Raw genomic sequence first — 24,287 nt, 5'->3', positions numbered from 1 at the left:
TTATTTACAATTCCTATGCTTGTTTGGATTCTGTGACAGTCTGTGGCTAATTGAGTTTCCTTCATTCCACTAAAGAACAGAAAACGCCAAAACATTTTCGCCATTATTTCCTTTACCCTAACCATTCATACTAAAAAGTTGCTGAATTTTAATTAACTTAATTAAGCACTTACACATAGTAATCATGTTGATTTAACATGTTTAATTCCTGTTTAGCCAATACACACATTTGGATCATCTAAAGTTATCGCCATTAGCTTCAGAATTCACAGCAAACACTGCGTAAAATAAAAAGTTTTTTTTCTGTAATTTTTTCTTCACGATGAACCAGCAACGTTGTCTATTTGTACTTTTTGGTCTGTTCGCGACTTACCAACTGACGACGTAGTGGCAACCTCGCTTGTGATTCTTGTACTGGTCAAATTTAGCAGCAGTTACACATATACATAACAAATGACACCATCTCGCTCCCCAGTTCTTGCTTTTCCAGACTATATCTGAGATGCTGTAATTAAATAGACTTATTACACTTCACACTGAAATACTCAAACAAATACTATTTATATATAAACAAAATGAAGCTGGCTCGCTATTAGCCAGGATCTTATTTGAATATTCCGTTCCACCTTAAATAATGCCGCTAACTGATACACAATTTAGGGCGGAAAGAAAACTTTGCATGAGCTGGCAAAAAGAAGCTAACTTCAGCATCGTCGCGGTGACCGTAGTCATTCCCAATTGAACAAAATAACAAAAAAAAAAAAAAAGCCGTTTTTGTTTTGTTTGTTCATGTTCCCATGGTTACACTCACCTGACACACTTGCACACTGATCTGGCAGAGAAGCTAAGTTTTTGCTGCTTTTAGCTCCATTTACATTAGTTTTTAAAATCTTTGGTTAATGATAATCAACTTATGTTTCTAGGATTGTTGAAAATACAATAATAACAATAATAAATAACTGTTGGGCTAATTATGATTATATGAATAAATTGTCATATTAGTAGTCCTAATATACCCCGATACGCAATGTATTAACCGCTGTTTTCCTTTTCCTGGCCTAACTAGCAGTAGCTTCAATCTCAAAATGTTGTCCACGTTTTACTACGGTTACCAGGTTGAACGACATGTTTGGTCAAAACGGTGAGAAATGGTGTGCAACGTACGTTTTCTCTACTTTGATGGGTGTGCAGAGATGTTACCCAATCAGCAGCGACGAGTATATAAACCCCCGCTATATTAAAAAGGCAGTGCACAAATGCGGCCACTGCAGCTTGGTGTACGCAACAATTAAAGACGTTAGAAGACGTATTTTTAAGTATTACACACTATTTAAACCCATTTCATCAGGCTCTGAAAATTCCTCGGAAAAAAAACGCCCAGAATGGCCTTATCAGCTGCCCCAGCGTAACGCAAAAGTGTTGTGGCTGTTGGGGTCTCTTTTTCCTGGGCATTTGGCTTGGGGTTCTTTTGCCTTGTGGGGCCTCGTCCTTGCGTCCTTTTTTTGGTGGGGGCGGGTGTGGTGTGTTCTGTTGTGTGGTGTTGTGTGTTTATTTATTTATTTATTTATTTATTTGCTTTTTTGTCGTGAAGATGGAGTTTGACTTGGAGAAATTTGTGTTGTCTACGTCCGTGGAAGCTTTGGTGCAGTGTAGAAAGGCTGACTTTGGCTGAGTTTTATAATATACCTGTTGCACGTACTGCTAGAAAGACAGAGATTAGAGAGAGGGTACTTGTGAAGCTGCATGAAGACCGGAGGTTGTCTGTGTCCCCTGATTCAGGGAGTCCTGCCGTGGCCCAGGCTGCTGTATTGGTCAGTGCTAGTGTTGCTGTAGGGGATGGTGGTGTATTGTCCATGTCAGAGGCTGCAGGGCATTCACCAGGAACTCCTCCAGGCATAGATCTAGTCACTTCTCCACCAGGAGCTGGTCCTCTGAGTGACATTGATTTAAACATGGCTGTTAAACTGAAGGAGTTGGACCTGGCTATTAAGCAGCAGGAACAGGAGACGCAGTTGCTGCGTCTCTGGGCACTTGAGCTGGAGGCCAGAGGAGTGCTTCCTCAAGGTAACCTGTCTTGAGCTCTTCTGAGTTTGACATCAGCAAATATATCTCTCTTGTGCCTCCTTTCAAGGAATCAGAGATTGATTCCTATTTTATCGCTTTTGAGCATGTAGCAGCCACTCTACAGTGGCCCAAAGACATGTGGTCTTTACTTCTGCAATGCAAATTGGTTGGTAAGGTACAGGAAGTGTGCTCTTCTTTAACTGGAGCAGAGCCTGGACTATGACAAGGTTAAGGCTGCTGTACTCAGAGCTTAAGAGTTAGTGCCTGAGGCCTATAGGCAATGTTTTTGGTCTCACCAGAAAACTGCAGACCAAACGTTTGTTGAATTTGCTCATGAGAAAACAGTTTTATTCGAGAAGTGGTGTTCTGCTTCAAAGATAACTAGCTTTGAACAGTTAAAAGAGCTTATCTTGCTTGAAGATTTAAAAAATTATGTACCTGAGGTGGTTATAATCCATCTGAATGAACAAAAAGTGGTTACCCTTTCAGAGGCAGCTGTGTTAACAGATGAATATATCTTGACTCATAAGACAGTATTCCCTGTGAAACTTTCTTTGTTGCCTACAGTCAGTGTTAGAGATAAAAGGGGCAAAAGAGGGCAAGGTGGTTGGTCACATGCTTCTCGCACGTTTGAGAGGTCTCCTAAAAGAGAATACATACCCAGCCATCACCATGTCTTGATGTCTTAAGACATGTCTAAAGACACATTATGAAGACGTCTTAGGACATCTTGAGGCATATCTTAAGACATGAAGACATGTCTTTAAGACGTGTCTATAGACATGGATCTTAAGATGTCTTGGCAATAATAACATCTCAAGACGTCTCAAGATGTAGGATGTATAATACGTATTTTTAAATTTTACCTACATTTTTTTAAATAAACCTTTTACTTTTAAATATTTTAAGGGAATTTTAAAATGTAACATTATTTATAGCTAAAATTATAGTAAGTATTTTTTTTTTTCATTTTTTTTGTTCTATGTAGGATGCATAATGGTATCATTTATTTTAATATATTGCATATCATTGTATAAACATACAAACATTACATACATTAGTACATACTACATTTATACATTTCAGAACAAATTTAACAACAAAAGTAATAATAATAATAATAGGCACATGGTTCCCAGTCTGTAGCTTTCTCTACAATAAGCCATTTTATATGAAACCACTAAATGATTTTGTTTACATCGCAATGACAGAATTATGCCAAGTTTAGAAAAATGTGGAATTCTCCTTTAAATGTTTCTGTTGCATTAGAAAAGTTTATGGAATCAGTGATATGATGCAAGTTTATTTGTGAGTTCATACCATGCCTTCAACATGGTGGTAGTATTAGGGGAAGACTCTTATGCAACTATTTTGTAATACAGTGTTGCAGCAAAATTTAAAAATTTAATTCAGTTCTTTTAAATACCTTTTTTATAGTAATAAACCCTTAATGTGGTAAAAAATGTGGTAAAATGTGTTAAATACATTTTTTTACAGACTATTTTACAGTTGCTTCATTTTTTAATGAAGGTATCATTTTATCAACTTTTAAAATAATACTAATAAGGAGAACAAGAACAATAATAAGTATGCATAAATTACAGTAATGTAATTTAAAGGGGTATGGAAAATCACTATCTTACAGTTTTGTATTTCCTTGTTAATCTGTTAAAAATTCAGAATACTTCTACATTCAAATAATTTACTCTGCAATCCAAAGCATAGCCCATGAAAAAGCACCCACATAGCTTTCAAAAAATATAATTACAGTTATTGTTTATTGTTTTTACAACTGTGTATCTGCACAGTACAATAGCGTCATCACACTTGATATGTTCTACAGAAAGAGAAAAATGTGTTAACTGACTTTGTGTAGAAATTTGAAATATACTGCAATAAATACTCAGTTCCACAAACCAATGAATCTGATTTTAAGGTCTGCTGTTATTCCGTATATAAGTTATGCTGAGGTTATTAACAATAGTACTATGAACAATTATAAATGATAGGAAACAATTTTAAGACAAATTAATATGGACTAAAAAGAAAAACTGACCAACAGAGTAATACAGAGGTCTGAACCCCAGCAGTACTCATAACATACCTGAGCCAGATAATGATCAGCTGTCAAACAATTAATACCAGACTCAGATGTGCTGGTAGCTGGAATAGAGTCAAGCTGTGGACATTTTATGTGGACATATGTGGACACAGGAAACAGGACACAGATAACTCAGTGTGCATATGTCCATGCCATAATGCCTGAACACTAACATTACTGATATCACACTGCTAATGTTACCGATCTCTCCTTTCAGAGTTAAATCCGTGATGAGTGAGAGAACTGTCAGATTCACAGCCCATCGCCTCTTCCTCTGTTTTTTCTCAGTGTTGGTCTTCTTTGTCAGAGATATGAGGAAAATGCATCTGTTGAAAAATCAATTTTAAGACAATAAATTTGAAGTTACTTTTGGATCTGCGTACACAAGCAGGCTGAATTTAAAGGGGACCTGTTATGCTAATTTCCAATGTTCATAAATTTATTTTTGGGGTTGACTATAATACATTTACATGCTTCAGTGTTCCAGAAACACATTATTTGTGTCATACTGTAATTGTTTACTCACCCTCTGTCTGAAATGCTCTGTTAGAGCTCCAGTGTCTTTAAGCCCCTCCTTCCTGATGAGCCCAGTATGCTCAGATTAGTTAGCTCGCTCACTTGGCTCTGACTGATCAAGCACCAGAGCGGTTCCGCCAAAACACGGGCTCCGGTGCGTTGCGTTGTGTGAGGGCGTGCCAAGCTCGCTGGTAGGTGGGCAATAAGGATTGTGTTATGGGATTACATCATCTTGTAACAAAGGAAAAGGGCTGGGGAACTCCAGCCCTCAGGCAGCTGAGAAAAGTGGTTTCTGTGGGAAAGAGTTTCTCCCTCTGGCATATACTTTCAGCTTTGTATCTTACATGCACAAAAAGCTACATAACACAGTAAATAAAAGGGAAAGCATTATATATCCCCTTTATAAGTAGAATATAATGTACAGTATACATACTTTTACTCATCTAAAATCAACTCAGGCATTTAGTACACAAAGAAATGTGACAGGGCTTTAAATAATACCTATGCATGAACTCCAGTGTGGCACCCAGCTGACACGCATAGCTGATGTTCAGACAATGATGTTCAGTGTAATGAAAGAAGCATCAGGATGAGGCCACTTGTGTAAGAGCACAGTTGAGTGTTGAAAATGATATGGACTGCCACCATACTGGATGAGGCCCAAAGAGAGGATGTTCCTTTGGAAGGATTGAAAACAACAAAGTTGATTAGATAATTCACAATTCTATTGTTTTCATCCTCTAACATGCCAAAGTCAACATGCAACAGAAATGATCATTTGTTATTGAGGCAGGTGTGAGCTTAGTATTGATATCTGTATCTGTTAAAAGCTGTGTTAAAGGAGAATTACATGATTTTTAAGCACAATTTCATCATTAAGATGCAAAAAAATAGTTTGATACAAAATGTTCCACTGTGGAAAAACTTACAGAGTCAGAGTTGTTCACAGTGGCAGTGGCAAGAACCAGGCGTTTGAAGAGTTCAATGCCTCTAATCTCTCTCACAGAGAATTATTACATGAAATGATTATTAATAAGAGCTAAACTCTATTAGAGCATGTTTACCACATGCTTTATGCTATAACCTGTAGGGCTCTGAGACTTGCAGTATTACACATTAAAGCACTGTGAAGAAGTAAATTCATAAATATTGATACAGTGTTGGTGATATTGCCATATCGATATTTTGAACACAGCTGTAGTGGCAAATAACATATTAATAAATTGAATGAATAAAGCGCAGATATTTGAGTACTGTAACCCAGCTTTACCAAAACATTCTGCTCTTCTGTATCACAATAAATACTTCATGAAATATATTTGTTTGAAATACCCACCAAATCTAAACATCTGTCTGACATTCTTATAGTTTCACTTAAAAAATTAAAACTTGAGTCTCACCAGTTGCTCAGCTTCAGATGATTTCTGATGAGAAACATCTAACACAAAACAGACACATGAGGTAAATGCAGCAAAACAACAACAGTAAGGCATAACAATGAAAAACACAAAACAAACTGGTCATTATATATTACTAATAAATGTAGCCGAGTAAAACATAGATTATTAATATAAAGCACAGATAATACATTTTAAAAATACTCTAGAAAGTACAAATCCACCAAGACGTTACTAGCGTAAATGTAACTGAGCAAATTAAAATCATTACTACCCTCTCTGAACCACACAGACTGACGGACTATGTTCAGTTTCATTGTTGTATTGTTCAGTGCGCTGACCCTGCTGCACTGTTGATCGGTGCGCTGACCCTGCTGCACTGTGTTCAGTCTTAGGTTTATTTCTGAGGCAGTCTTTCATTTGGAGCGCGTGCTAAGCGACATCTGATGCAGCTGCGAGGCGTAAACAGACACGCCGCTTAGCCGCTAGCTAGCTAACTGCATACGCTAACCTACCGCTGGTGTCTTCACTCGGCAGATCAACCCAGAAATACAGAAACAAAAGTTTACTCCAGCTGACTGTCAGTGAGGCTGCTTATCTCATTTTGTCACTACTCACCTTTTAAAAGCAGACTCTGACCGCTGCAGTCGGGACTCCAGTCGTAAAACCAGTCTCCACTCCACTCGGTCCAGTCAGCTAGTTAGCGTTAGCTAACTACGCAGCTGAAAATCCTCGTTTCTGGGAGCTGAAAGCGTCACCCGGCAGGCGGCGCTGTCTTAGTAAGGAGTGTAAGAGAGTCTTATCAGGTTTAACACTCGCTAAACAAACTCCCGCTCACTGTAAACGGCTGTAACGGCCGCGTTTGGCTTTAAACGGAGGAACGGCGGAGAGCGCTCGCGCTTCAAAACCGAACGTCCAAGCGGCGGAGTCGCGCGCTCTGATTGGTCTAAACTCCCGCCAGTCTTTTGTTTGTCCTCCCATAGAACTTTTTTTCTGGTTCGCACGGCTCTGCTGTACTGAATGAACTGTGCTGATTTGTTTTTGTTTGTTTGTTTTTTTAATCTAGACACAGAATAGAAAACTGCAAACCCTTCAAATACATAAGACAGCTGTGCAGCATTATCATACAGCATCACTGGAGGCCATGTCTTAATATATTAAAGTCAAAGTATGAAGTTGGACATTTAAACAAAAATCTATTATGTAATTTTACGTGGTGAAACAATACAGGTCTTTATATTACTACTCAAATACATTTGTTTATTATTGTTCGTGTTTTCCAAATACTGGAGATAATAATTTTGAAAGTTATACAAATTAAAAGTCTAACTTTGGGCAGCCCTGATCTGCTTAAGAAAATAAACAGAAGTGTAGATGTTGAAGAGAGTGAACCAAGTGCTTTTTTTTGCATTAAGTTTTGGTGGTCGAGATCTCTAAAGTACTCAGGTTAGCTGTTAAGTACATTTACTTCCTATTAGCTCAAAGTTGTCTCAAATCTTGGTTCCTAGCTTGTTGTCTCTGGTTACAGTTGTACATTTGAAAATAGATCAATGTTGTTTTAATCATAGCATGTTTTCTGCAAATGAGCAAAAGGCTGTGACTGACTGTGATTATCTCCTTTGGTAAATGTTACAAATTAAAAGTTATTCATGAACTTCAATGATATAAGGAAATGAGTTTAAACATTTTAAGGTAAGGTAAATGGTTTAAGAATTGATTTTTTCTTTTGCTATGTTGCTACTGTAAACACATTTCTGCAATAATCAAAAAACAAAACATACAAAAAAAAGAATCACAAAAGTACAGCAAGTAAAACCTTACTGTACTGAATGTTCTTTTAGTAATATCACACAAAAACCATAAGATTACAGCAGGCTGTTTCTTGAGGACATACTTATATTCTCTCTTATATAGTTATATTCTCATTATATTTTACATTAGGCAGTGCTGTGGTAATCCTCAGTAGTAATTTTCAGTTTGGCAGTATCACAGGAATACCACAGGACCTTTTGTAATGGACTACTCTTTGGTCTCAACTGAACTGTCTTAAGACACAACATCTCTATGTCTGAAGACAAAGTGACGTCTTAAGTCATGCCTCGTCTTCAAGACACACAAAATAATTACTTCTTTGTCTTAAGACGTTAACTTTCATGTCTCAAGACAAAGACAGTGTCTTCACTCATACGTCTTAAGACGTTCTTGAGACGTCTTGGCATAAAAAAAATGTCTCAAGACATCTTATAAATACTGTCAAGACATCTTAAGACACAGTGACAGCTGAGTATGTACTACCATTTTCTGGCCTTAAACCCTTAGGCAGGAACGTAACACTGCCTTACTGGCTCAGAATACTGTATGAGTAGGCAGCTTTTATTACGTCTCAGACACAGCCAGTATCAGGCAGCAGCCGTAAAACAGTAGCGGAAATGACATAGATTGTCGCGCATGCGTGTTTCAAATTAAGTTTCCGGTTCAAATCGGGCAGTGACAGTTCTACTGTTAGGTTACGTTTCTGGCACTGTTTTGTCAGTAGATCTTGTTCTGACTTGTCCTCTATCGCCCCCTTTAGCACTGAGTGTTTTAACTGCCACGATAAGGGAAGAACACGGTGATTTTGTACAGAAGAGCCGTGCGTTTGCAGTGCATTGGCCGGCGTTGTCAATTGCGTTCCTGTTTGTTTCTGGCCTCGTTATGGAGTTACGTTAGGTGGAGTGAGCAGGGGTTGGATCACTGCATGACAGGTGGAAGTGGACCCTTGTGACTGCGGGAAACGGCCACTTAATCGCCACTTTTATCAGCGACCACCATTTCACTGCTACTGCTCCGTCACTTTCATTAGTGACCGCCACTTCACCGACGTTTCATCGCCACTTTTATCAGCGAACAAGTTGTTCTAATCATCTAGAGGTCTGAGCAGGCGCATGTCATTAATACAGCATAGTAACTTGTGTTTTTCATGTCAATTCAGGCTTACTTCAAGTCTCATACAGCCCGTATGGAAAAAAAAAAATATGTGGACATTCAAGCAGTGGCTTGAAGTTACGGTCGCTAATATAAATGACGGAGCAGCGGCGTGAAGTTGCGGTCGCTAATAAAAGTGGCGGTTGCTAATAAAAGTGACGGTGCAGTGGCGGTGAAGCAGCTCTTTCCTGCAGTCACAAGACCCGCCACTTCCGCCCGTCACCCGGCAAGCAGAGATCCAACTCATACAGCGCAGAGTTCGTTTTTAACAAAAGTAACTGAGTTTGAACAAGTAAAAACATTGCCAGTCAAAATATCTAATTGAAAAATGTGACAATTTATTTTTTAGTGGGAATTGAGCTATAGCATGTAAAATTTCAGATCTCACAACAAAGTAATAATAAAAAAAATTAAATTTTTATTTTTAGCTTTTATTTCTTGCTTGCTTATTTATTTATTTATTTATTTGTTTGTTTGTTTATTTACTTATCTACTTGCGAAGAATTTGGAAAATATTGGGTTGTAATGTTTCAGTTAGTGCAACACATTGTCTTTCATATTGTGTTGTTTGTTTTGTAAAATTGTATGCCATTTTTAAAGACTTTAAAACTTCAAGTCACCCATGAAACTTACTTTTCAGTTTATTCATTTGTTTACTGGTTTTGATGTTTTGATTTTAACTGGGTTGCATTAACATTCTGCATTGGTTGAATGTCAAATAATAATTAACAGAATAAACAGATCTTTGTTGTGTTAATATTAGAATTTCAGTTAATTAAAAATTGTAAAATAGCGTGATTACTTATTTACTGTGTAAGCATTCACCCCAACATCAGGACAGTTCAAATCCCAGTGAAGCCATCACCACTCCCAACTGGGAGCCCAATGTGAGCAAATGTCTAGTGGCAATGTTCAGTCAAAATAGTCCCAGTTAGTAGGGCTATTGGCTTAAAATAGTGAGCAAAGAAAAAAGTAAATAAACATAGTCAAATGATGATTTTGATATGTTTAAATTCTGAGTATTGCATGTTCAGTTGATTTCTAACTAAACAGCAGAACTGAATTCTTGAATAAAGAGCTGAAAGGTTGCTGTTTTTTCATCAAAACAAGGTTAGACTAGCCAGAATGGTAGCATATGTTGCCAAGACAAGTATCTATCATTCACCATTAATGGTGCCTTCACGGATGTGCACGTCAACCATACCATGTGCACTAATGCACCCCTATACTATCATGAAAACTGGCTTCTGAATTGTGCAGTGATAACAACCTGAGTGGTCTTTAGCCCAGAGGACACGGTGTCCATGTTTTCAAATTTTGATTTGTTGGACCACAGGACACTTTTCCACTTTCCCGGAGTCCATTTTAAATGAGCTGAGACCCAGAGAAGGTGGCAGTGGTTCTGGATCCTGTTAATATATGGTTTCTTCTTTGCATTTCAAAGTTTTAATTTGCATTTGTGGATGCATTGATGAACTGTTTTAACAGACAGTGGTTTTCAGAAATGTTTATGAACCCAAACAGTGACATCCACTACAGAATTGTCTGTTTTTAATGCAGTGCCGCCTGAGGTCCCAAAATCATAGCCAGCAAGTACTGGCTTTTGGCTTTGTCCCTTCCATACAGAGATTACTCTGGATTCTCTGAATCTTTTTAATGATATTATGTACCGTAGATGATGAAAAGCAGAAGTTCTTTGCTACTTTATGTTGAGAAACATTATTCTTGAATTGTTGCCGTACTTGCTCGCTAGTGCTTTTGCACAAAGTGGTGAACCCCTCCACATCTTTACTTCTAAAAAATTCAGCCTTTCTGAGATACTTTTTTATAATCAATCATGTTACTGACCTGTTGTCAATTAAACACCAGGTGTTTTTTAGCATTACACAACTTTACCAGCCTTTTGTTGCCCCTGTCCCAACTTTTTTGGAACGTGTTGTTGGCATCAAACTGGGCATATATTTTTCAAAAAACAATAACATTTCTCAGTTTCAACATTTGACATGTTGTCTTTGTACTATTTTCAATGAAATTTAGGGTTTGAATGATTTGCATATCATTGCATTATGCTTTTATTTACATTTTGTACAGCATCCCAACATTTTTGGAAATGGGGTGTAAACCATGTGTCCTATGAGAAGCTGTCAGTTTACCGGTTACCAGCAAAAAGGTTTATATTCAAAAGTTTGACAAAGTAAATAACTGTAAGCTCATGTTCAAATTTATCCGGGATACACACAATATCAGCCAATTTGTTAATTGCCCACTCGTACAGTTCATGTAAGCAGTGTGAATCATAAAAACAGAGGCATGTGACAAATCACATTGGCCTTTAATTCAAAGTACTTTTTTTTTCTTTTTGCTTAGGACAGGTTCGATAAGGAAAGCAAAATGGTAATGAAGGTATTTTCCAAGGAAATAAAGTACATTTGCCCATGCCCAAAATGTATTAATGTTTTGATTCCCTTATATATTGTCATGTTAATTTTTTTTCTTAGCTCTTAGTAGTAGAAGTAGCCTAGATTGTAAAAGTAACTTAAAATTTACAGAACTACACTGACAACAGAATTACAAGTGAAGTACTGTATATTTACAGTAAATGCTTGGAGTGTATATATGCAGTAATGTAAACTATTTACAATAATAACTCATTTTAAAGGTGTTATTGCATTAAATGTACACAAACTTTTGTCTTATGGAATATTTGCCTTTTCTATGTTTTATTTTATGGATTTTGTGATCACATCTAAAAGAGAAATTCATTGCATATCCTAAGCTGTTAAAATCCAATCAAATACTGATCACTCAAACAGCATTCATTGTTCATAAAGTGAAAGACACATGGTAACTGGAGTAAGACAAATTGCAACCATTAAATAACAGCTAATCTGAGTGTTTCAGTGTGCCATTTGTTTGAGGGTGTCAGAGAGCCTTGGAGGGAACTTTACCCATCAGGTGTTTCTTGGTATTCTGCTCTGGCCTAAAAACAATTATAAAACATTTAGGAGCAAAAATACAAATAATTAAACCAAAGCTTGAGGCCAGAATAGCAAATATCTCTACAGCTACGGTAAACTTTCCAGGAGAGCTGACATAAGCTGGGATAAAGGTGATCCAGACTGCACAGAATATGAGCATGCTGAATGTGATGAACTTGGCTTCATTAAAGTTATCAGGCAGCTTTCGTGCTAGAAAAGCCAAAATAAAACACAAAAGAGCCAGAAATCCTATATAACCCAGCACAGCCCAGAAACCTATAGCTGAACCTAATCCACATTCCAGTATTATCCTTTCCTTGTAGTATTTCAGATTTTTGAAGGGGAAAGGAGGTGCTGTTGTCAACCAAATAACACAAATAAGGACCTGTATTAGAGTGAAGGTGAGAACACTGAGTCTCTGCTGTGGAGGCCCAAACCATTTCATGGCATTACTGCCTGGAAGTGTAGCTCTGAAGGCCATTAACACCACTATTGTTTTCCCCAGAACACAGGAGATACAGAGGACGAAGGTGATCCCAAACGCTGTGTGACGCAGCATACAAGACCACTCAGAGGGCTGACCAATGAAAGTAAGTGAACAGAGGAAACACAGAGTCAGTGAGAAGAGCAGCAGGAAGCTCAGCTCTGAGTTGTTCGCTCGGACGATTGGAGAAGTTCTGTGTTTGTAGAAGACAGCAGTCACACATACAGCTATGAAGGCCCCAGAGATGGAGAACACTGTCAAGATGATGCTCAGCGTGTCGTCCCAGGATAGAAACTCCACAGGCTTGGGGAGGCAGCTGTCTTGCCCGGTGTTGGGCCAGAACTCAGGAGGGCATTGCACACAGTTCAAAGCATCTAAGAGATTGGGGAAAAAAGTAAGCCCTGTTAGAGAACTATTACTATAAGTGGACTCCATACTAAAAAGCATATTATATTAGCACAAATGAAAGACAGCGCTTGAATGAGTACAGCAAAATATATAGTGACTGTGAATGTTTTCAGACAAAGTTTAAACTGTTTTTTTTTGTTTTTTTTTTGTTTTTTTTGCAACATGAGGATAACATTAACACAAAAATATTACTTCCTCATTATATATTGTGATACCCAACCTGTCTTGTTACTGATCTCTCCTTCTGCACATGGTATACAGTCAAAGCAGCAGACTGGCTTTCCTTTCTGCACAGCCTTCCTGGTTCCTGGAGGACAGCTCTCACTGCACACAGATCTTGGCACCTGAAATACATCAAAGAAATGTCAAAAAGCTATGCTAACTTCAAACATACATATTGAAAATGCTGGCAATGTCATGACGGGGATGGGTTATAATATGTAATGTATGGGGGCTGATCAAAGAACAATTCACAGTTCTTGTATGGAACCTGCACAAGTATGGTAAACTTTAACTCTCAAAAAAGAATTTGTGTTAGATTATTCATCCACGTCCACAGTGTTATGTGAATGTCTCGTAGACTAGTAGGTTCAATATCAACTTTTTTCTGTCTTGAATTTAGGAAAACTTAAAAAACAAAAAAGTCCACTTTACTTATGTACCTCAACCACAACCTATCCCTGTAGTGGAGCTTAGGCACGTGCCCAGACAGACCCAAGAGGAGATTCAGCGAGGTGAGGCTCAGCCTCCCCATGGGAATAGAGTTTGAAGGGGCGGCTTCAGTTCTGTGAGCTTCGTCACTCTTAGGTGCCCTCTCTGCCTGTCAATATATCTATTAAATAAACTTGACATGCTTCACTACAGCTAGAAATAATAGGCAGACAATCTTTTTACAAAGGTGCCAAATTGCATGATTACATAATGTGGTTATTGGGAACAGGAATCAAGGATCATGTTGATAATGACCATAGTAGACAAAATAGCATGGCCCACCATGGAGGGTCACCAGCAAAACCAGTATATGTTGTGTTTTGGATGTGGTGAGTGATACCACAGCTTTGCATGATGGTGACTACAGCAGTTAAAGTATGGTTGCCTTTGGGGGGGGGGACTCTTACCAGTTTGATTTGTCTGTAACATGATAACATTTTCTTTCGATAAGATTGACTGCAATTCATTTCAGTTTAATTCGTATACATATATATAGTGCCTAGGCATGCTCTAACACAGACATATCTTAAATAACACGCTTAGTTACGGAGGCTGAGACAAAAAAGTGTTGCAACCTTTCAAGACTGTACATGATGTGTTGTACTGTACCTCTTTCTGTTCCCCCACCCAGCTGATAGCTCTGCTCATACTGAACTCCTGGCCTCTTGGTCTGGATGAGTCAAAGTGGCCCACAGTCACAATTTCCAAACCACCATCTTTCTTAACCTGCCAGTTTATGAGCTCATAGACGGCAACAGGATCTCCACTGGAATCAAACGAGACCTGATAACGATTCTTTGTAGTGAAGTTCACTCTCTTGAGCTGGTCGAGTATCTGCAGTGGAACATAAATAAAAATGAAGCATTTCTTCTTTGACTATATGCAGCTAGTGTTAAAAAGCACTGAATAACATTTAAAAATATTCCATAATTCAAAAAATTAAAGACTTTTTAAATTAACCAGTACCTTCCATGGTGTGAATTTAGCGCTCTTGTCGCACTTCGTGTCATTACAGATAACACCGTGGATGGCATGCGCTATGGCATACGTAGCTTTGTACACCATGTTAGTGATGCGCAGCTGCGACGTGTCTGTATATGCGTTCTGCAGCGCGCGGATATCCTCGCTGCCGTCACATTCCCGCGCGCCCCTCTGAGGAGCCTTTTAGGCTACAGCTGAACGAGCTCTCCCAAAACTCCGTTAGCAGAGGCGATTTCAGTGCTTGTTCTGGAGAGAGATCCAGAAGAAACTCACGGAGACCTGGAATCACTGAGCGGGGGATGCCAAAACCTATCGCCCCAGCGCACATGTTAAAGCGCAGAATATCTGGATCTATGATCCACGTCTCGCTGCCGATCCACTGAAGGGGAGGCGGCGGCTGTCTTGTCAGTTCTTCAAAAATAAACTTTATGTCGCTCGCGGCAAGAAACGTTACTATTACTCGGGCTGTTGATCTGCGGATGACGTTTGCCACTCTCTCCAGTTTACTGCGCGGTTGTGTTCTGTAGTAGGACTCGGAGTACTCCACACAGATGCCCTCCTCTTGCGCAGCCTTTAGAAACGCCGCCATTCCATAATTTCCATAGTCTGTGTCGCTGCGCACTGCCCCAATCCATGTCCAGCCAAAATGCTTGACCATTCTTGCTAGTGCGGTCGCTTGGTGATAGTCACTAGGCACGGTCCTGAGAAAGGAGGGATACTGACGCTTATCGCTCAGACATGCGCAGGTTGCGTAGTGACTCACCTGTTATTCAGTGTAGAAAATGAAAAAGAAGCGCTATTAAGAATCTGATTGAATTATATCACTCGTTTCCAGTATATGATAGAACTCCTCAGTTACATCTAAAACCATTTTGCAAGTACTATTTTCTCACATACAGCACGCTGGAATTTTAAATGCAGTCACCTGTGGAATTCCAAAAAGACCCAGCAGTCTGGCCATACTCATTGACGGGGTGGAAGAAGAATCTCCTATGAGAGCAGGAACAGCAGAAGATGCAGATTTTGAACAGGAATCAATATAATTGTAAAATGGTTCCATGCCGTTAGTAAACTGAAATGCAACTTTAACAGCCATCGGCACTTCAGAGCACGAATCGTGTATCTGGTATCCTAACGTGATTCCCGGCAGTAGATCTGTTCTGTTGTTGATTTCGTGGATGGTGAACTCCATGGCACGAGCGAAGCGCAGACCCCTTAGATTAACACTGTTCAGAAACAGAAGAAATAAAAACATTTAGACAAAATTAGAGATTATGTAAATTCACAACATTTCAGATGTCGCTAACTCAATAACCAGCGCATGAGTGCAGAAAATAACAGTTTGATTACTAGAGTTTCTTTGTAATTCTCTCTGCAACTGTTCACTCCACACTCACAGACACACCTTCCAGAGCACTGTGGCTGGAGTGGCGGTCTGGTGTAGGTGTTCTTCTCTGATCTCGTGTAAATATGAATAGAAAAAATCCCCCCAATCTCAAAATCTCCATTCATAGAAAAAACAGGCATCTGAGGCTCAGCCCACAACCTGCAGCTAACCAGGTCAGCTTTACCAGCTGCTGGACGGAGCCCAGTTATCCAAAGCATTGATACAAATGTCAGTAGACTTGAAGTGAGCTGCATGGCATTCTCAGCAGTGCCCAGCCCTCTGAATGCCAGGGTGACTGCATTTAAATATTCACCTTATAATAATGCCCTGTGGGTGTGACTTCGGACTGAGGAGGCGTGGTTATGACTTAATTTGTGTGTCTCTGGTGTTTTAAGGGGTGTCATTAAAATAAACAGAGTGGCTGAGCTGATGTAACTGCAGACCTCTTCATCATCATCATCAAAAAAAAAAATGCGTTTCTCAGTTTTCTGCAATTCAAATTTTCTTTTGCATGATTTCCACTCATGAGAGGAGCAGCACTGTTTCATCTTTTGTAGGCACAATATTTAACACAAAATTTATTTTTTTGCCAAAGTACAAAAAAAAAAATGATGAAGGATTGTCCTTTTAAACGTGTGTTAAAAACGTTTGACATTACGAAATATTAGGGGAACCCTTTCTTAACATCATAAATATGTCATTCAGCTTGGTTCATGTCCCAAATTTATTGTTTACCCTGTCTTAAAGACACTGAATCTTGATCCTTGGATATATCCAATGTCCTATCTCCCATATGTCTTTTACATTTTTACTTGTAACCCAACAACTTTTTCATTCAGAATAATATAGTAGGGATAAAACACATGATGTGTTCCAGTGAGGCATCAAGAAGTATCATAGCACAATTTCAGCACTAGCCAAAGTCCTTTATGATCTGCTGCTGGCTTCAGATTGCGGCTGCTTTTCTGTCTTGGTGCTGTTTGATCTAAGTGCAGCATTTGACACTATTGATCATGAAACTTAATTTGATAGGCTTTGAGAATTAGTAGGATAGGTTGGTCAAGTTCTTTCCTGGTCTGACTGGCCATTACCAATTTGTCTGCCTTAAAAAAGAGTTTTGAGAGCATAAAGAACGCATTATGGTGTCCCACAGAGTTCCATTTTAGGCCCCCTATTGTTTTCACTCCTCTTACAGCACCTTGGACATGTGTTCTGCAAACATAATGTTGGTTTTTATTTTTATGCTGAGAATACATATTTATCAGTTTAGCCAGATTTAGCAGCACAATTATTCAAAAAGGAAGAATTAAAGACATTAAAGCTTAAATGCCTAAAAACTAGCTTGACATCGTCACAATAGCAGAATCCTTTTGGTGCTATATAGAATAATTTCAGAAAGTTTCCATATGCACATGGTTTTATATATCAGTATATATGTTCTATATCTAGAACCATTATCTTAACTAAAGAACTCTTCAAGATCTTTTTTTTAAGAGTGTTGTTTGAAGACTCTGTTTTACTCATAATCGCTGAAATTAAACATAATACTATTTACTTGTAAAAAGAAATGCGCTTTAATTTTTTAAATTTTTTTATTTTAATTGGGTTACATTATTTTGGAGCTTGAATTTTTATTAAAGCTAATGATTAGCATTTGTTTTACTAATATTTTATAACACTTTGCTCTTCTTATTCTTTTGATTGTGAGTTTTGGTTTACTTCATTTTTTTTGTGTATCATTTAATTTGTAAAACACCTTGATTTTGGACTCAACGAATGGTAATAAATCAATTATTATTAAAAGATCATATGAATACTGACAATGAATAAAATATAATTTTCACTATTTTAAAATGAATTTTATTACAGGGCAGCGTAGCTGATTTCGAATGAAAAAAAAAATCTGTTCAACAGTAAGCAGAATTATCAAAGGTGCATATCATAACACTCCCTACACGTTTTTCCACGCCAGCTTATCTAGGATCTAACAGGTCACTTATCGGACTTCCATAAAAATCAAGCCAAACCGTTTATTTAATTCCTGAACACATGTACAGGTTCTAAGATTTTCAGTTGTTTTCCTTTCTTAAATATTGAGTTTATGCTTAGAGACTGACTGAAGTGTTCCAAAAGAGTCCAGCGCAGTCAGTGCTGCATTCGCCAAGTTTCCATCCAGCAGTCGCTTGATATTCACTAGAATAATGGAATGTCGCCAAAAAAAGCGAATGAGTCGGCGTTTTAAATTCATCATTAGTCCACTTGTACCTATGCCTTCCTCATTTCTCCTAGCTTATATATATATATATATATATATATATATATATATATATATATATATATATATATAATATGTGTGTGTGCGTGTGTGTTTTCTGACAAAAATATCTGAAGCAAGCCTACAAATTTTTTACGCAAGTTTTGACAATTCTATGTTAAATTTACTTTCACGTTTAATTTACTATATAAATTTGACTATTAATCTATTAAAAATCTAAATAAAATCTATTTATTAATATATCTATTAATTCATATACTAAAATAGTCAAAAATACGTTAACCTTTACTGCCTTTTTTACTTTTGGTGAATTTACAAAATACTCCCTTTAAAATTAGAAACACAAAATAACTACATTTTCTGTAAATTTACAGAAAAAAACCCTGTTTTACCACATTTTATTCTCAATATAAATGTACATTTTACCAATTTCCTGACAGACAGTTATTAAATTATATTAAATTAAATGGGACTCAGCAGGCCACATGGCCAGGAGAGCCTGTCTACTGTTTAGACTGCCTGCTCTGTGCTGAGGGAGAGTTCACTAACTCATCAGGAAGACAGAGTGGAAACTGCACAGAACATAAATACATTTCTACAATTTCTTCTTAAATCGTTACTCATTAGGATATAAACAAAGTCATTCAGAGGGGTTTGATGTGAAATGTTACGTTCTAGAGGAACTTACCAAACTTTCTCAGTGGTGGCGATACACTCTAAAAATTTATTTTGCACAACAAAATATATCTAAGTCCTAAATTCCACTAGCTGTTTCTGTTTAATCAACATCTTTTAATAATTAGTTACACTGACTGACATTGAGTCATTACCACAAAAGGTAATATTTAGTTTAGCTAACATAGGAATGTTTGTTGTCCTAAGAAGTACAACTTTTTTCAGAAGTCTGAGCCTAAGCCAACTTTCCTCCATTCATATCGACATTACATTTTGGCACACGGTTTTATCCAGAGTGACATACAGATTTAACCATGTTAAAGAGGCAGGCGAATAGTACTAGGCATCATGCTCAAGCACTCTTTTTGGTTTAGCAGAAAATTCAATAATCAACAGAACTGTTTACACTCCACATGCTCAGTACAGATATTGACTTGCTAAAGACAGCCATGTGACTTTTGATATTGATACATTAAGTAATTAAGCAAATGATTAAGCAAAAATCCTTGAAAATGTCATACTACATTGTGAGCAGTTGGAGTAGTGTGTGGTTAACACTGCTGCTCATAGCCTGACTATGAGCAGCTACATCAAAAAAGAGTCCTTGAGCAAGAGTGTGAGGGTTTCAGAGTGTCTTGGGAGGCCCTTTACCCATAATGTGTTTCTTGGTATTCTGCTCTGGCCGAAAAATAATTATGAAAAACTTGGGAGCGAAAATACAAATAATCAAACCAAAGCTTGAGGCCAAGATAGCAAATATCTCTACAGCTACAGTGAACTTTCCTGGAGAGCTGACATAAGCTGGGATAAAGGTAACCCAAACTGCACAGAATATGAGCATGCTGAATGTGATGAACTTGGCTTCATTAAAGTTATCAGGCAGCTTCCGTGCTAGAAAAGCCAAAATAAAACACAAAAGAGCCAGAAATCCTATATAACCCAGCACAGCCCAGAAACCTATAGCTGAACCTAATCCACATTCCAGTATTATCCTTTCCTTGTAGTGCTTTAGATTTTTGAAGGGGAAAGGAGGAGATATTGTCAACCAAAGAACACAAATAAGGACCTGTATGAGAGTGAAAGCAAGAACACTGAGTCTCTGCTGTGGAGGCCCAAACCATTTCATGGCATTACTGCCTGGAAGTGTAGCTCTGAAGGCCATTAACACCACTATTGTTTTCCCCAGAACACAGGAGATGCAGAGGACGAAGGTGATCCCAAACGCTGTGTGGCGTAGTTTACAGGACCACTCAGAGGGCTGACCAATGAAAGTAAGTGAGCAGAGGAAACACAGAGTCAGTGAGAAGAGCAGCAGGAAGCTCAGCTCTGAATTGTTGGCTCGGACGATGGGAGAAGTTCTGTGTTTGTAGAAGACAGCAGTCACACATACAGCTATGAAGGCCCCAGTGATGGAGAACACTGTCAGGATGATGCTCAGAGTGTCGTCCCAGGACAAGAACTCCACAGGCTTGGGGAGGCAGCTGTCTCGCTGGGCGTTGGGCCAGAATTCAGGAGGACAGCGCACACAGTTCAAAGAGTCTAAGAAATTAAAAAAAAAAAACAACAAGTAAGCTTTATCAGAATATTACTATAAGTAGACTCTATACTTTCTATTTTGGCACATTCAGGATAACAATAACATTCAAAAAAAAGATCTGAGATTGACAGAACCTTCCTTCCTTGTTATGTATTTTGATACACAACCTGTCTTGTTACTGATCTCTCCTTCTGCACATGGTATACAGTCATAGCAGCAGACTGGCTTTCCTTTCTGCACAGCCTTCCTGGTTCCTGGAGGACAGCTCTCACTGCACACAGATCTTGGCACCTAAAAAAGCATGTAAGAAAAGCCATTGGCTAGCTCATTGTGAGAATGCTTGTTGTAAAAAGTACAATATACATATATGTTGACTTTGAAATTTTAAGAAGGTGTGACATTCCATAATGTGGTTATTTGCAACAGGAATCAAACATAATATCAGTAATAACTCTGCTGGGAAAAATAACCATAAAGACGGCACATGACACCATCGCAGGTCACCAGCAAAACCAGCACATGTTGTGTGTGCTTTGGATGCAGAAATGCTGTTTAACCAGTATGACCATGCTGGGTGACCAGCTAAACCAGCAGGGAACTAGCATAAAAAGAGGAATGCTGGGCTGTGCTGTTTTTTTCCTCAGCAGGCAATGTTAGTAAAAAACTTGCTACACTAATTATGAAAATTGGAGTTCTACGATGCTCTGTGGAGCTCTTAAATGGAGTTATAACAAAATGTTATGCAATCTATGAATCCTCTAGTGAGTAATGCCACAGCTTTACATGCTGGCGCCTGAGATACTGTTGTAGATGATATGGTTAATGCTTTTGGTTGCCTTTGGAAAACATATCTTAACACTACATTTAGTTTGTGTGAAACATGATTACACCACCTTTCCATAAGAGTAAATGTAGTTCAGTTCAGTTTAATTGATGTACATACTCCCTGGGCATGTTGAAAAACTAGATTTTTGCTGTTTGTAACAGATATAACACAAAAAGTGTTGCAAGCTTCTGAGACTGTACAGGATGAGTTGTTCTCTACCTCGTTCTGTCCCCCAACCCAGCTGATAGCTCTGCTCATACTAAACTCCTGGCCTTTTGGTCTGGATGAGTCATAGTGACCCATAGTCACAAACTCCAAACCACCATCTTTATTAACCTGCCAGTTTATGAGCTCGTAGACGGCCACAGGATCACCACTGGAATCAAACGAGACCTGATAACCATTCTTTGTAGTGAAGTTCACTCTCTTGAGCTGGTCGAGTATCTGCAGTAGTGTTTAGACGAAATTATTAATATATATATAATATATATTTCCATTAGAGAATATTATTAAAAGTCAGAACAAAAGATTTTGAATTTATCTGAACCAGTACCTGCCATGGGGCGAATTTAGCGCTCTTGTCACACTGCGTGTCATTACAGATAACACTGTGGATGGCATGCGCTATGGCATACGTAGCTTTGTACACCATGTTAGTCACGCGCAATTGTGTCGTATCTGTATATGGATTTTGCAGCGCGCGGATATCCTCACTGCCGTCACATTCCCGCGCGCCCCCTGAGGAGCCTTTTAGGCTACAGCTGAACGAGCTCTCCCAAAACTCCGTCAGCAGAGGTGATTTCAGTGCTTGTTCTGGAGAGAGATCCAGAAGAAACTCACGAAGACCTGGAATCACTGAGCGGGGGAACCCAAATCCTATCGCCCCAGCGCACATGTTAAAGCGCAAAAGGTCTGGATTTATGATCCAGGATTCGCTGCCGATCCACTGAAGGGGAGGCGGCGGCTGTCTCGCCAGTTCCTCCAACAGAAACCTCATTTCACCTGAGTTAACAAACGCTACTATTACCCGGGCTGTTGATCTGCGGATGACGTTCGCCACTCTCTCCAGTTTACTGCGCGGTTGTGTTCTGTAGTAGGACTCGGAGTACTCCACACAGATGCCCTCCTCCTGCGCAGCTTTTAGAAACGCAGCCATTCCATTATTTCCATAGTCTGTGTCGCTGCGCACTGCCCCAATCCATGTCCAGCCAAAATACTTCACCATTCTTGCTAGTGCGGCCGCTTGGTGGTGGTCACTAGGGATGGTCCTGAGGAAGGCAGGATACTGACGCTTATCGCTCAGACATGCGCAGGTTGCGTAGTGACTCACCTGTAATTCAGTGCAAGAAAAAAACGCGTTAATTGAGAGGCCTGGCGTAATTCTAGCACTATTTATGGTATATGATATGGTTCTTCAGTTATGACTAAACCCGTTTTAAAACCATTAAATTTTAATAAAAAAAAAAGGATCTTGCTGAAATTTCAATATTGCACCATTCGGTGCAGCCTATAATCACCTGTGGAATTCCAAAAAGACCCAGCATTCTAGCCATGCTCATTGACGGGGTGGAAGAAGTCTCTCCCACGAGAGCAGGAACAGCGGCGGCTGCAGATTTTGAACAGGAATCAGTATCATTGTAAAATGGTTCCATGCCGTTTGCAAACTGAAATGCAACTTTAACAGCCATCGGCACTTCAGAGCACGAGTCGTGTATCTGGTATCCTAACGTGATTCCCGGCAGGAGATCTGTTCTGTTGTTTATCTCGTGGATGGTGAACTCCATGGCACGAGCAAAGCGCAGCTGCCTGAAATTCATACTATTTAGAAATATAAGATATTAAAACATTTAGACAAAATAAGATTTTATGTTGTTTCAATAAGCAGCGCATGATTTTTAAAATAGCCATTTGAATATTATAATTTCTCTCGGATGCTCCGTACACTGTTCACTCCACACTCACAGACCAACCTCCCAGAGCACTGTAGCTGGAGTGGCGGTCTGGTGTAAGTGTTCTGCTCTGATCTCGTGTAGTAATGAATAGAGAAAATCCCTCCAATCACAAAATCTCCATTCATATAAAGATCAGGCACCTGAGGCTCATCCCACAGCCTGCAGCTGACCGGGTCAGCTTTACAAGCTGCTGGACTGAACCCAGTTATCCATAGCGTTGATACAAATGTCAATAGATTTGATATGAGCTGCATTGCATTCTCGGTAGTTCTCAGCCCTCTGAAGTCAAGGCTGGCTGCATTTAAATATCTCCCTAGTAATGTGTCTCTGTGGGTGTGAGCTGATTCTCAGGGGGCGTGGTTATGTCTTAATTTGGTGATTGCAATGATGGATCTAATGTTTGTATTTGTGCGTCTCTGGTGTCTTAAAGGGTGTCATTAAAATAAACAGAGTGGCTGAGCTGAAGTAACTGCAGGCCTCGTCATGTCCAGGAAATATGCACTTAGGGCCCTTAGCACAGAACACAGGTGTGCCTCAGTTTTGCCCAGTTAAGATTTTCAGATCCACTCCAAAGAGGAGCAGCACTGTTTTTACATTTTTTGTAGACACTAACTTTTGTTTTTGGCCAATATAAAACTAAATGTCCTTTAACACCAGCATTAAATACAGTTGACATACCATTATGAAATATTAGCCAGATACTAACTTAGCATAATAAATTGAACTATTCAGCTTGGGCCATCATTGTCAATGTATCAGCATTAAGTAAGAGTTTTCAAAGCATAAATGAGTGCATTACGGTGTCCCACAAAGTTCCATTTTGGACCCCCTATTGTTTTCACTTTACTTACAGCCCCTGGGAGGGGTGATCTACCAACAATATTGTTTTTCATTTTTATGTTGAGAACACACAGACCATCTTTTCAGTTCAGCCAGGTTCAGCAGCACAGTTGCACAAAATGGAAGAATTAAAGACATTAAAGTTTGGATGGCTAGAAACATTTTTTTTTCTTAAATCTCAACAAACCTGA

General features: G+C 38.8%; 1 protein-coding gene and 1 long non-coding RNA gene across 2 annotated transcripts; both read right to left on the bottom strand.

Moving 5' to 3' along the window:
• Window positions 1–5,222: 5,222 nt before the first annotated feature.
• On the bottom strand, window positions 5,223–6,793 carry LOC118818278. The gene is made up of 3 exons (XR_005008071.1): window positions 6,697–6,793; window positions 6,082–6,119; window positions 5,223–5,358 (listed from the first exon to the last, which is right to left on the bottom strand). It is a non-coding gene; the product is annotated as an uncharacterized LOC118818278 (long non-coding RNA).
• Window positions 6,794–11,964: 5,171 nt separating this feature from the next.
• On the bottom strand, window positions 11,965–23,088 carry LOC118818521 (vomeronasal type-2 receptor 1-like). The gene is given in 12 exon segments (XM_036585769.1): window positions 11,965–12,878; window positions 13,133–13,256; window positions 14,233–14,457; window positions 14,590–14,787; window positions 14,789–15,367; window positions 15,530–15,830; window positions 18,109–18,184; window positions 19,593–20,480; window positions 20,646–20,769; window positions 21,524–21,748; window positions 21,858–22,634; window positions 22,822–23,088. Coding segments are annotated over 12 exon segments (4,698 nt in total).
• Between the last annotated feature and the right edge of the window lie 1,199 nt (window positions 23,089–24,287).

This window comes from Colossoma macropomum, unplaced genomic scaffold (assembly GCF_904425465.1).
Source record: "Colossoma macropomum unplaced genomic scaffold, Colossoma_macropomum, whole genome shotgun sequence".
Lineage (NCBI taxonomy): Eukaryota > Metazoa > Chordata > Actinopteri > Characiformes > Serrasalmidae > Colossoma > Colossoma macropomum.
Note: the sequence above shows the minus strand (reverse complement) of the source record. Positions and strands in the feature narration are given on the sequence as shown.